General features: G+C 46.2%; 1 protein-coding gene across 2 annotated transcripts; it reads left to right on the top strand.

The window, feature by feature from the left end:
- Positions 1-7,952: 7,952 nt before the first annotated feature.
- Positions 7,953-13,233, top strand: LOC125515504 (uncharacterized). Of its 2 annotated transcripts, XR_007287044.2 has the most exons (7): positions 7,953-8,291; positions 8,382-8,594; positions 9,843-9,938; positions 10,198-10,343; positions 10,446-10,665; positions 10,822-12,044; positions 12,795-12,932. XR_007287044.2 is itself a non-coding variant. In XM_048681014.2 (6 exons), exons 1-6 carry the CDS (start codon positions 8,157-8,159, stop codon positions 12,996-12,998), a joined length of 1,014 nt encoding a protein of 337 aa, XP_048536971.2. In that variant the 5' UTR covers positions 7,958-8,156; the 3' UTR covers positions 12,999-13,233. The 2 variants fall into 2 exon arrangements, 1 of the variants encoding a protein (XP_048536971.2); XM_048681014.2 differs by lacking the exon at positions 10,822-12,044 and having other exon boundaries at positions 7,958-8,291; positions 12,795-13,233.
- Positions 13,234-13,647: the final 414 nt, after the last annotated feature.

The raw sequence follows: 13,647 nt of genomic DNA, 5'->3' as shown, positions 1-13,647 counted from the left end.
CATGTCAGTCGGTGGAACCGGTCTCATGTGCGTGGACATGTAAGGTTGGTCTGGGCCGCTTCATCCCACAATACCGCTGAATCAAAATAAGACATTTGTGGTAAGAAATATGACTATCACCGCCCATAACTCTTTGTGTTCTACTCGTGCATATCATCTACGCATAGACCTGGCTCATGATGCCACTGTTGGGAATCGTTGCATGGAAAACAAAAAAAATTCTACGCACATGCAATGATCTATCCATGGAGATGCATAGCAACGAGGGGGAGAGTGTGTCTACGTACCCTTGTAGACCGTAAGCGTAAGCGTTTCACAACACGGTTGATGTATTCGAACTTCTTCTCACATCAACCGATCAAGTACCGAACGCACGGCACCTCCGTGTTATGCACATGTTCAGCTCGGTGACGTCCCTTGCCTTCTTGATCTAGCAAGTTATCGAGGTAGTAGATGAGTTCCTTCAGCACGACGACGTGGTGACAGTGATGGTGAAGTGATCCTCGCAGGGCTTCGCCTAAGCACTACGCAAATATGACCGAGGGTGTAAACGGTGGAGTGGGGCACCGCACACGGCTAGGCAATTGTCTGGTGTGTGCTAGGGCGCCCCTCCCCACATATATATAGGTGGGAGGGAGGGATGAGCAGCCATAGGAGGTGCCCAAGTAGGAGTAATCCTACTTGGAGTCCCTCCCAAGCCGTGCCCCCTACCATATATAACCGAGGGGGGGAGGAAAGATGGGGCAGAGGGAAGGAAGTGGGAATCCTAATCCACTATTTCCTTTCCCTTCTCCCCTTTCCTTCCCCTCCTTAGGCTAGACCATATGGGGGGCGCACCAGCCCCTTGTGGCTGGTGTGTTTCCCCTCTTGGCCCATAAGGCCCATATCTTTTGTCGGGGGTGCCCGGAACCCCTTCCGGTGACTCGATAAGTACCCGATACCCCCGAAACACTTCCGATGTCCGAATACTATCGTCCTATATATCAATCTTTACCTCTCGACCCTTTCGAGACTCTTCGTCATGTTCGTGATCTCACCTGGGACTCCGAACAACATTCGTTCACCAAATCACATAACTCATTTAATACTAAATCATCATCGAAGGTTAAGCGTGCGGACCCTACGGGTTCGAGAACTATGTAGACATGACCGAGACACTTCTCCAGTCAATAACCAATAGCGGAACCTGGATGCATATTGGTTCCTACATATTCTACGAAGATCTTTATTGGTCGAACTGTTATGACAACATACGTAATTCCCTTTGTCCATCGGTATGTTACTTGTTCGAGATTCGATCGTCGGTATCTTCATACCTAGTTCAATCTCGTTACCGGCAAGTCTCTTTACTCGTTCTTTAATACATCACCTCGTGACCAACTCCTTAGTCGTTTGCTTGCAAGCTTATGATGTGTATTATCGAGAGGGCCAAGAGATACCTCTTCCATACTCGGAGTGACAAATCCTAATCTTGCTCTATGCCAACTCAACAAACACCTTCGGAGATACCTATAGGGCATCTTTATAATCACCCAGTTACGTTGTGACATTTGATAGCATCCAAGGCATTCCTCCGGTATCTGGGAGTTGCATAATCTCATAGTCGAAAGAATATGTATTTGGCATGAAGAAAGCAATAGCAATAAAACTTAACGATCATAATGCTAAGCTAACGGATGGGTCTTGTCCATCACATCATTCTCCTAATGATGTGATCCCGTTATCAAATGACAACTCATGTCCATGGTCAGGAAGCCTCAACCATCTTTGATCAACGAGCTAGTCAAGTAGAGGCTCACTAGGGACACGATGTTTGTTTATATATTCACACATGTATTTAGGTTTCTGGTCAATACAATTCTAGCATGAATAATAAACCTTTATCATGAATAAGGAAATATAAATAAACAACTTTATTATTGCCTCTAGGGTATATTTCCTTCAAGACTTGCATAAAATTTTGATTGCCATGTCATCCATGTAATTGTGTTCTCATGTTGCCTAAGTATCCATGGTTTTATGTTATATACATCAGTGATGAAGTACAGGTTAAGATCATCCATAATTTGTGTGCTACGTCTTTTTAGTAGTATTGGACATGTTCTGGTTCAGAGAAGATAAAAGAAGTGACAATGTGTTTTGACTTTTTATCTCAGGTAATGGTGAAGCAACAAACAATGGTATCCTTTTTTTAAAAATAAACAGAGGTTAGGAAAATGTTAAACAAGAACAACCATCAACTCAAACCACTCTCAGTTCTCTAGCATTGGTGGAATTGATGGATTAAAGGTTGATTTCAAAGCTAAGAAGGCAAATAGAGCATATTTGTAGTTATTGGTCATATTTAGTTGCCTTTTGGTCAGTCCAGTGTATGCCACTGTCGTGGCTATGGAGCACTTCTTTTGGTCGTTCAACTGTTCTGGCTATGGAACATTGGATAATAGTAATTGACCACAATATCATACCAAGTATGTTGGTGTTACCATGTATTTGCGTGAACAAGCTATATAGATATATGCATATAGCATGTATATTTTGTTCCAAGTTCATGTTATGAGACCATGAGTCACATCTGTTTTTGTGCATATTTTGCTTTTAGCTGAAATTGCCCCCCTCCCCCGTGGTTGCTCATCATGCTTCGCCATTGCCCGTGATGAACTCCTCCTATCTTGGTCGTATTTGATTCACACGTTAGAGGATAGCATAATATAAAGGTCCCCCCAAATCCAACAATTATGTAGTATTTCTGCATGTCTGGGAGATTGTGTGTTTGTGCACAGTTGTCGTGACATCAATATCTATATGAAATGTGCTTCATACCCCCATATGACGATAAAAAAATATGAAGATTTTGCTAAATTTGCTCTTAGGCACCTGAAAGATATATGAGACAGACCACAAACGTCACTGCCACGCTTATGGATCCATGAGTGAAAGGACGACACAACCTTCCATGAATCCATTGATGCAAACATGATTGGACGTAAGTTCATCCAAGGATACAAGAAAAAAATAATCATAAACGGACTCTTAGAACATGAAAGGAGGACCCTAGCTCTAGATAAAATTACATCTAGATCCAACATACAACTAGCGTCCCTCCCATATCCATAGGGCTGGAATTCAAGTTGATTGGCTTGGTTTGACTCGTTAGAGCTCATTAAGTTAACAAGTTAGGTCGACTTGTTAACATAACAAGCTCAGTTTCAAACTCGATTTGACTCGTGTTACTCACAAACTAGCTCGTTTAACTCGTTATAAATATAAACGACAAAAATATATGTATCATGTATGTAATTAATTTACAATAATATTAGTAGACACATATTTTTCTTCACAATTATAACAATCAATAATTTACGTCAAATGACACTTGGTGCACACAAATCACAACAATATTGGTACTTACATCATGTCCAATTCAGTTAACAAGGTAAACGAGTAGCTCGTCAGCTCGAGTCATTCAACTCAATCTGTTAACGAGCTCGCCGCCGGGGAACTGACGGACGCCGAGGAGGGCGGCCGTCAGGAGGAATGACACTGTTGTCCTGGAACTGTCGGGGTCTGGGCCACCCCAGAACAGTTCGAGAACTAGTGTGCCTAGTGCGCACCCATAGCCCCACTGTTGTGTTCATCTCAGAGACGCAACAGTGTAAGGAGAGCGTGAAAAGAATAAGAGAGAGAATAGGTCTGAAAAATTGTATCACCCATGGTGGGGTAGGCAAAGGTGCCGGCATCGCCCTATTTTGGGACGATAGCATTGAAATAAACTTGCTCTCTTATGGACATATTCGGAATGAGCCTAACGGCCCCTTGTGGAGAGGTACGTTTGTGTATGAAGAACCAAAGGCACATGAGAGGTACCATATGTGGAATTTACTCAAAAGAATCAAGCCTAGATCAGCTGAACCATGGATGATGATGGGCGACTTCAATGAAACGATGTGGCAAGGGGAACACTTCTCTGCAGCAAAAAGATCTGAAAGAAACATGAGTAACTTCAGGGATTGTATGGGATGGTGTGACCTACAGGATTTGGGTTTTAAAGGGCCGGAATGGACCTATGACAATAAGCAGAAGGGGATAAAAAACGTAAGAGCACGACTGGACAGAGGGGTAGCGTCTCCGGCTTGGAGTGAACTGTTTCCCCAGGCGCATATTCAACACATTGTCACTTCGAGGTCCGACCATTTTCCCCTTCTGCTATCTCTAACTGATGCACACCCTCCAGTCAGACACAAAAGCTTCAGATATAAAATGATGTGGGAGAGAGTCAGCACTTTGGAACCCACTACCAGAGAAGCTTGGAACAGAGAGGGATTCGCAGGTAGTCTGTCAAAAGTTGCGCTGAAACTAAACATAATGCAGAAATCACTAGCGGCATGGTCCAAGAAAGATTTTGGCACGGTTTCCTCGAGCATTAAAAAGAAGAGACAGCGCCTGAAAGCATTAACAGAGGGGCTAGACCAAAGGAATAAAGAGGAACAAATAAGAAAGTTGTCAAAGGAACTTGATGAACTGCTACTACGCGAGGAAGTAATGTGGAGGCAAAGATCACGAGCCACCTGGATTAGAGAGGGTGACCAAAACGCACGCTATTTCCACCAAAAAGATACCTGGCTCCAGAAAAAGAACACAATTAAAAGGCTAAGAAATGCTGATGGAGTCTGGATAGAAAAGAAGAAGGAGCTCAACACCCTTGCCACGAAGTTCTTCAGGGAATTGTACACTAAAGAGGAAGGTGTGGCTCCTTTTGACCTGATTAATTTGCTACCCCGTTTGGTGGATGAAGAGATGAACAAAAAATTGATAGGGGGGTTCACAGAGAAGGAAATAAGCGATGCCCTTTCTCAGATCGGCCCGCTAAAGGCTCCGGGCCCGAACGGATTCCCGGCCCATTTTTTCCAGCGAAACTGGGAGATAATGAAAAATGAGGTGGTGGCAGCTGTGCAGAATTTCTTTGAAAACGGGATCATGCCAGAAGGAATAAACGATACGTCGATCGTCCTCATCCCCAAAGGAAAGAACCCCCAAAGCTTGAAAGACTTCCGGCCAATAAGCCTCTGCAATGTTATATATAAGGTGATCTCTAAATGCTTGGTGAACCGGCTGAGACCAATGTTAGATGGACTAATCTCAGAAACCCAGAGCGCGTTTGTTCCGGGAAGATTAATCACAGATAATGCCATCATAGCGTTCGAGTGTTTCCATAAGATCCAACAAAGAAAAAACCCGCACAATACACACTGTGCGTATAAGCTGGACCTCGCCAAAGCCTATGACAGAGTGGATTGGGACTTCCTAGAAGGAGCCTTGGAAAAGTTGGGTTTCCATGCTCGTTGGATAAACTGGATTATGAGATGCGTTAAATCTGTCCGGTACTCGGTGAAACTGAATGGAGAAGTCTTGGAACATTTTCTTCCTTCGAGAGGGCTCAGACAAGGTGATCCCCTCAGCCCCTATCTGTTTCTTTTTGTCGCTGATGGGCTCGCCACAATCTTCAACAGGGAGGTTCAAGGTGGAAGCATTTCACCTGTCAAAGTGGCCCGCAACAGTCCTGAAATATCAAATCTGTTATTTGCCGACGATAGCTTGGTATTTTTTAAGGCCTCTTGTGACCAAGTCAGGGTGGTTAAGAGGGCGCTTACCATGTTCCAAAGATGCACAGGCCAACTATTGAGTAGCAGCAAATGCTCTATATTATTTAGTGAGCATTGCCCCAACGCGTTACAGGAGGAAATTAAGGATATCCCCGCTTGTGAATCATCTACGTTTGAAAGTAAGTACCCGGGACTCCCAACTCCAGAGGGTAGGATGAAAGATGCAAACTTCCAACCTATTATGGATAGATTCTTAAAGAGATGCAATGATGGGTTGGGTCGCCACATGTCTTTTGCGGCAAAAGAGGTTCATGTCAAATCAATAGTTCAAGCCCTGCCTACTTTTACTATGGGAGTTTTCAAATTCTCAGTGGGTTTTTGTGACAAATATGAGCGTCTCATCAGAGAGTTATGGTGGGGGGAAGATGAAGGACAAAGGAAAGTACACTGATGTCGTGGGAGCGTATGATTAAGCCCAAAAGAGCAGGAGGGATTGGTTTTCGTGATATGCAGATTTTCAACCAAGCCCTCCTCGCAAGACAAAGTCGGTGCCTGCTTCAGAACCCAAATAGCCTTTGTGCTAGAGTCCTTAAGTCAAAATATTATCCTAAAGGAGATCTCCTTGATACTGTTTTTGCTTCGGACGCATCCCAAGCATGGAAGGGCATTGAACATGGCCTTGAGCTTCTAAAAAAGGGGCTGATATGGAGAGTTGGAAACGGGAAGAAAATTCAGATTCAAAGAGACCAATGGGTCCCAAGGAAAAGTGGGCTGAAAGTAACAGAGTTTAAGAGACGATCAAGGTTAAGGTGGGTAAACCAGCTAATGAAATCAGATAGCAAAGAATGGGACGAGACACTCATCCACCAACTGTTCCATACCTATGATGCCGAAGAAATCTGCAAGATTAAAATTCCTAGATATGAAGCTGAGGATTGTGTTGCATGGCATGAAGAAAAGTCTGGCTTGTTCACTGTCCGAAGCGCATACAGGTTGGGTGCAAGTCCCAAACAACATGGCAACGCGCTGGCGTCGAGCTCGTCTCATGATGCGGAGAATAGAAGCATATGGGACCTCATATGGAAAACGAAAGTACCGGAAAAGGTCAGGATTTTCGTGTGGCGAGTGGCAACTAAAACACTCCCCACCAAAGAGAATAAGTGGAAAAGAACACTTGAGCTTGACAACATCTGTAGTATATGTGGGAGGGAGCCGGAGGATGAGTTCCATGCAACAGTTAATTGCACAAAGGCCCGTGCACTCCGAGAGAAAATGAGATCGAACTGGTGCTTACTGGATGAGGATCATTTCAGGAAAACCGGTGTTAACTGGCTCCAGAATCTACTAGGGAACTGCGATGCAGAATCAAGGAGGAAAATATTACTCCTGTTGTGGCGTGCGTGGTGGCTGCGCGATGATTGCATCCATGCGGATGGCAACGCTATGATCAGCCATTCAGCGGGCTTCTTGGTCAAATATGCTGAGGAATTGAATCTGATAGGAACTGAACCCACTACAGACGAGGTGGACGGTCACCTGGTCGGCGTTCAGAAACCTGGCTCTGTTGAGGCGCGCCGCGCGGAGATTAGAAATGGCAAGAAGCCCCAAGAGCAGTGCTTGTGGAACGGCCAAAATAATAGTACCCGTGAGGAATTGGAAGCAGACCAATCAGCAAGGACGGCAACGAAGCCCATACATACAGAGAGGAGCAAATGGGAACCGCCACCGGAAGGCATATGGAAATTAAACTCTGATGCAACGTTCCTAACCAATACTGGCGACACTGTGGCTGGAACCATCGTCAGAACACACCAGGGTGTGGTTGCATTAGCATGTGGGCAACGACTGCATGCATGCAAGGACCCAGAAGAAGCTGAAATGGCTGCTGTTGCACACAGACTCTCAGTATTAAGCAAATACTACAGGGGGCCAGTTTGTGTGGAATCAGATTGTGCTTCAGTCATCATAATGCTGAATAACAGAGTAAGTAATCTGTCGGCTCTTTTCCCCCTAGTCATGAAAGTGAGGCACTTCATGAATGTTTTCAAAGAAGTGACCTTCAGTAGCGTGAGAAGATTCAGCAATAAACTGGCACATGAGCTTGCTGCTCTAGCAAGAAGACAGAGAGATCTCTTTATTTTTGGCGATGTCCCTCCTTCTTTAAGGAGCATCCTCATAGAGGACTGTAATAGCTCTTCCATTGTTACTTAAGTTGTTGCTGGTTTGATCTAAAAAAAATTGAAACCCATCTGGACTCATTAGTCAACGAGTTCGAGTCAAAGTGGAGCCGACTCACCGGCTACTCATTTAGCTCACGACTTTTATTTGCAGCCCTCCTTATCCATCCTCCGTGTGGAGGAAACGACCAGCCGCCGTGCGCGGTGACGTCCCCGCTGACGCCCGGCCCCTGGAGCACGCAGCTCGCTGGCTGCTCACGGCTCATCGTCACGGCCTATTTATGGATCCGCCGCCTGCCACCGGCCGCCGGCAGAACTCCCGCGACTATCAGGATCGGCGGCTATACACCGTGAACTGCGCCACTAGACTAGGAAGAAAATGGGGTGGAAGGGCGTCCTGGGGTTCGACTACGGCGTCGTGCAGGCACCGCTCGGCCCCGACATCTCCGGCCCGGAGCTCGCCGCCGCCGTCGCCAACGCTGGCGCCATAGGCCTCCTCCGCCTTCCTGACTGGGTACCTCGACTTTCCTATCCTACCCTCTTTGCTATTTACATGCGCTCTGCCAGTCTTGGCTAATCGCCGGAGCCCCCTACCTGCCTGCAGCCGGCGCCGGACCACGTGAGGGGGTTGATACAGAGGACCAGGAGCCTGACCGAGAAGCCGTTCGGGGCGGCCATCGTGCTGGCCTTCCCGCACGAGGAGAATCTGAGGGTCGTGCTGGAGGAGAAGCTCGCCGTGCTGCAGGTGTACTGGGGCGAGTTCCCCAAGGAGCGGGTCGACGAGGCCCATCGTGCCGGCGTCAAGGTCTTGCATCAGGTGAGAACCTTATCTGAAGGACACTTCACCGGAATGGATGAAACCCGGCTGCGGCTTGTGCTTGTACTTAACAGTTAACACTTGTGCCGTTCTTATTACCACTTTCCTTGTCTGATTGCGTTTGCCTAGTATATGTTCGTTCCAATTTCCGTAATTAACATTTGTGATGTCATTGTAGTACTAGACTGGACTCTTTCTTCCTACTCACATTCCTGACTAATAGTGCCCAACTAATTAGACAAAATTAGTTGGAGCAAAATCATTTTGTTCTTGACAGTTGTGAGAGAGGGCAAAGTCCAGTGGCCGTTAGCTAAGATATGGCTGCTTAACACCTTTGTTAATTAGTCAAAACTTGTGAATGGTATGTATCAAATTTGCTAAATCATTGGAGGGCGGTGGCCGGTGGCCGTTAGCTAGAGTACGTTGACTGGTCATTATTCTGTATATGTCCAACTTCAAACAAGTGTTGTGTTCTTCAATGGTTTTGGTGCAAATGTAATGAACAGCAGCGGAATGGGCTTTTATGTTATATAGACAGATGGAGACTTCCAACAGAATTTGTTCTCTCACAATGATATTTGGACTAAGAATGGAAGGGCTAGAGTTTCTTATATGGACTCTGTCTCTGCAGCAAACCATGAAGTCATGAATATACCTAATTAAATCATACTCCCTCCGATCCAAAATAAGTGTCGCAGTTTTGAATTGTGGTTAGTTCAAAACTGCAACACTTATTATGGATCAGAGGTAGTAGTTTTTAGCCTTTCCAACAAAGAAATCAGAGCTTTCTACTATTAGTGCACACTTGGAGCTATTCTAACAAGTACATTTAAAATTTTCTAAGCTTCTTTTGGAGGTCTAGTAAGAAACTATAGTACTGTTATGTCAAGTTTTAGAATGTGATCCTTTTCATAAAAGAAATACTTCTTATCGGTAGTGAACATAAAGTTGAGTTTATAAGAAAATGCTTGTTATTCATTTCTCTCCAATTTCCTAGGACTGCTGGGATCATGGGATGATTTCAGATTTGTGATATTGATGAACAACTAGGACTAGCATTTGATGTAGACCATTCAGGTTTCAATGAACTCCTTGTTGGTGCGAAGAAATTCACAATAAGTGCCAATGCATGACCTGTAGTCAAGGCTTTGATGCTCTATGATGATGATATGAGCATGTAAGTCCTTGCACTTGTTCTGTTGATTATGTATATTTAGATTTGTTTTTTTTCCTTTGTGACTTGAACAGGTTGGTAACCTTGAGGAGGCAGCAAAAGCTAAGGAAGCTGGTGTAGATGGAATTATCGTTCAAGGCCGCGAAGCAGGGGGGCATGTGATTGGTCAAGTATAGTCATTACACACTGTTTCCATCTTGTTTTCGCTTCAATATTTTGAAATGCTGTTAGGCAGTCTACCAAGAAGCAAGCATGCATGCAATAAGAATCTACACCATGTGCCCATGATATATTCCAGGCTACTGATTTAGCTTAAGGCCCCTTTTGTGGTGTCATCTTTGGAAGCATAACACATCTTGCAAGTCTGTTTCTATTTAATTGTCTTCATGGGCTTTCATCTCAAACAGCTTTTCTTCTTTGAATAAAAAGGAGGGTCTGCTACCGTTGCTGCCGAGAGTAGTGGATCTAGTTTCAGATAGTACTGTTTCGGTTATCGCCGCTGGTGGAATCGTAGATGGCCGTGGCTATGCTGCTGCATTGGCACTTGGTGCTCATGGTGTTTGCTTAGGAACTAGGTACTTGCTCAATCTTTCCTTTGTATGATTATGTCAAGCAAAGCTTTTCTTTATGCTTATGCATGTTGTGGTTCTCACATTATGAAATTCCTTAATATTCAGGTTTGTAGCCACCGAGGAAAGCTTTGCGCATCCGCTGTATAAGAAAAAGCTAATTGAGATGAATTGCACGGACTATACAGCTGTGTTCGGGCGTGCTAGATGGCCTGGTGCTCCACAACGTGTCCTGAAGACACCTTTCTATGTTGAGTGGAAGAATCTTCCAGATCATGAAACAGAGGAAAATCAGCCTATTATAGGTCATTCTATCATCCATGGTGTGGTATGTATTACTTGTTTATTTTTGTTGAATTTATCCCCTCATTCTGCATTTAGAAATTGAAACCATCTTACCGAAAAAGGCTTTCGCCCCGCTTTATATATAAAGCAACGATCCAGTTACAACCAACCTCATACAACTCAACACCAACACACACAGGGCAAGATACAAGAATGTTGGGAACAGCTACACCACCCAACACAACTCCAAGCCATCTACAGGAAGGAAGAGAGAGCGCCGCTTGAAGTCGCCGGGTGCCTCAACCGTGAACGCAACATAGCGAAGAGTCGGAGCTGTGCACGACGAACCGATTACTCCAAGGCGGAGCCTTCAACAAGGTCATGGCACCTAAGTACCACCACCGCCTGATCCAGGGATCGAGGTTTCCCTCGGAGCAACACGGAGGAGGAAGAGGAACCACGGCGACGCCTTCTAGAAGGATACGACGCCCGTAGGCGCCGCCGCCGCCGACCTGGCAAAGCCAGAAAGAGTTTTCACCCGGCAAGCCCTCTTTGCCTCCGAGACGGAGTGCCGCAAGCACGCTGCAGAACCACCGCCACCGACCGTCATGCCCAAGCTACCACGCCGCCCGCACGACCATGGTAACCGGCCAACATCCGAGCCGCGAGCTCCGCCCACGAGCATCGCGCCTCCCACCACCGAGGCCGCCGCCCCGGCATCCGAGACCACCCCTCGACCGCCGCCGCCGCACACCGACATCGTCAACAGGTGAAGGGGCAGCAAAGACCCCCTCTTTCCGCCCCAAACAAGTTCCTATGGCAGGAGCGGCCGGCAGCCAGATCTGGGCAGGGAAAACGCCGGCGGCCAGCCGTGCTGCAGCCACCCGAGACACCCGATCTGGCACCTCCAAATCGCGGCGACGGCGAGTCCGGGAGGCACCCCTGCCTCCCCCTCACGGCGCCCTTGCCATTCACCAGCCAGCCGAGCCACACCAGAGCACAAGAGGAGCCGCCACCAGCAGCCGATTCATGCGCCACGACGGCCATAGAGGAGGGGGTCGAGCATACTGCCGCCGCGCCGCCATCTCCGCCAGCCCGCGCCGGAGAAGAGGCAGCCACCCACGACCTGTGCCGACCGCAGCCCTTGCCGCCGGAGGAGAAGACGACCGGCCGCCGCCGTCGCCCCAGGCACACACCGCCACCGCGCCGCCCGTCACGCCGTCGCTGCAGACGAACTGCCGTGCCGCCCGGCGTCAGCACCACGCCCCGGCCCGGGGTGTTGACCCGCGCCAACCCCACCACGCGGGAGGACGAGGATGCCCCGCCGCCGACCGGCCTTTGCCCGGCCGGGCCCCCTGGCGGCGGCGAGGGAGGAGGGAGGAGGGGAGGGGAGACCGGCGGCGGCGGCGGAAACCATCTTTGGTATGACCTTTTCTGGTTTTCTTATTTTGACCAGTAATGTAGAGTACTTTACTCCTAAAAGTCTAACCCCGGAACAATATGTAGGCACGATGATGAGTGAATGTGCTTTATAAGGACTTCGTTAGCTAACTTCAGTTCTCAGGCATCTAATTTGGGAAGTTTACTTCCCAGTGAGAAACATGAGTCTTCAAGCTGTACCTTTGAAACTGTTTGTCAATTTAGACATGTCAGCTAACTTTAGGAGCTCTTGGACACGGGAAAGGCTGCCCAGTCCAATGTAGGGCCAAACAAGCCCCACAATTGAACTAGCTACTTTGCAAGTTATAGCTCAAGCGATCAAATTTTAAATGGCCATGCCAGCTCAGAATGATTTCATTGATATGATCCTTGGGGAAAAGGATATCAAAATGTTTCAAAATGACCATGATTATTTATTAACTTCTGATTTTTTAAATTAAACCTGGGTCTGTGTTTCCTGGGCATATAAAGTTAGAAAACGACATGCACATATTTACTCTTAAGTGCCAAATGATTTTTGTCATGTTACTTCAATATAGGTTGAAAAACTAAAGTTCTAGGAGTACCTGTAATGTACCATTGTTGTGATTAATCATGGCCATCTATTATGCTATTTGTACAAGATGGAGCTCAGTAGAGGAGTTCACTCATTCCAAACCTTAAATGCACATTTCATACTTGTGCATCTAGAACTTAATAATGGAGAACTAAGCAATGGTTTCATAATTCCAGCACAAGGATATATGCCGGTTTGCTGGTACTGTTCCTAATGCGACAACAACAGGCGATATCGATAGCATGGCCATGTATGCTGGCCAGAGTGTTGGGCTAATCACCGAGATTGTACCAGCAAGGGAAGTTGTCAAGAGGCTAGTCGCTGAAGCACAGCGCGTCATTGGAGAAAAGCTTTCTGGTTTCCCCAAATCATCAGAGTAGTGCTGGTGAAGTCCTTGGTAATTAAACTGTTAAGGTATCTAATGGTGTACGCTGCGTGTTATTTGTAGGCAATAGCCAATGAAAATAAATGGGTTTTCCAAGGTATTCCCTTTTTACCACAGTTTTGTACTTGTATGTGTTGTTTGTAAGTATATATTCAATAAAGGTAAATGATTTCAATACAATGAGACTGACAAGCGGAGCATGTAGGCTGGAGCCACTTGTCAATTACACATCGGCTTGTGCTTATGCTTTTGGAAACTTTCATTTTCATGAACCTCAGAGCAGCTGTCACTAATCAGACCTCAGGTGTCGGGTCATCTAAGATACCAACCTATGACACTACGCACTATGGAGATAGTAGTGTATCCTAGTATAATATGCATGATACCGCCTTATGATACCACCCACTACGGAAGGTCTTAGTGGCAAGGGCAAATTAGTAATCCTAACTAGCAAGATTTTGGAGTTTGATTGGGCTGGATATGGTAAAAGAAGTTTTGGAGGTGGTGAAGTCGGTGGGCTGAAATGACACATTATTGTCTTGGTTCAAGAGGTAGATGGTTCGACAAAGAATACTCAGTTTCAGCCCATTAGCATGTATAATATGGTCTATAAGATAATTTTGAAAAATGTTAATCACATGCCC

This window comes from Triticum urartu, chromosome 1A (assembly GCF_056163025.1).
Source record: "Triticum urartu cultivar PI428250 chromosome 1A, HENAU_Tu73, whole genome shotgun sequence".
Lineage (NCBI taxonomy): Eukaryota > Viridiplantae > Streptophyta > Magnoliopsida > Poales > Poaceae > Triticum > Triticum urartu.
The sequence above is the reverse complement of the archived record's forward strand: the minus strand, read 5'-3'. Positions and strand labels throughout refer to the sequence as shown.

Excerpts from the sequence above, each read along its gene's own strand:
- LOC125515504 (XM_048681014.2), top strand. The coding sequence starts at position 8,157 with ATGGGGTGGAAGGGCGTCCTGGGGTTCGACTACGGCGTCGTGCAGGCA. Across the intron at positions 8,292-8,381 it reads TCCTCCGCCTTCCTGACTGG|CCGGCGCCGGACCACGTGAG; the intron begins GTACCTCGACTT and ends ACCTGCCTGCAG. Across the intron at positions 10,666-12,794 it reads ATTCTATCATCCATGGTGTG|CACAAGGATATATGCCGGTT; the intron begins GTATGTATTACT and ends TCATAATTCCAG.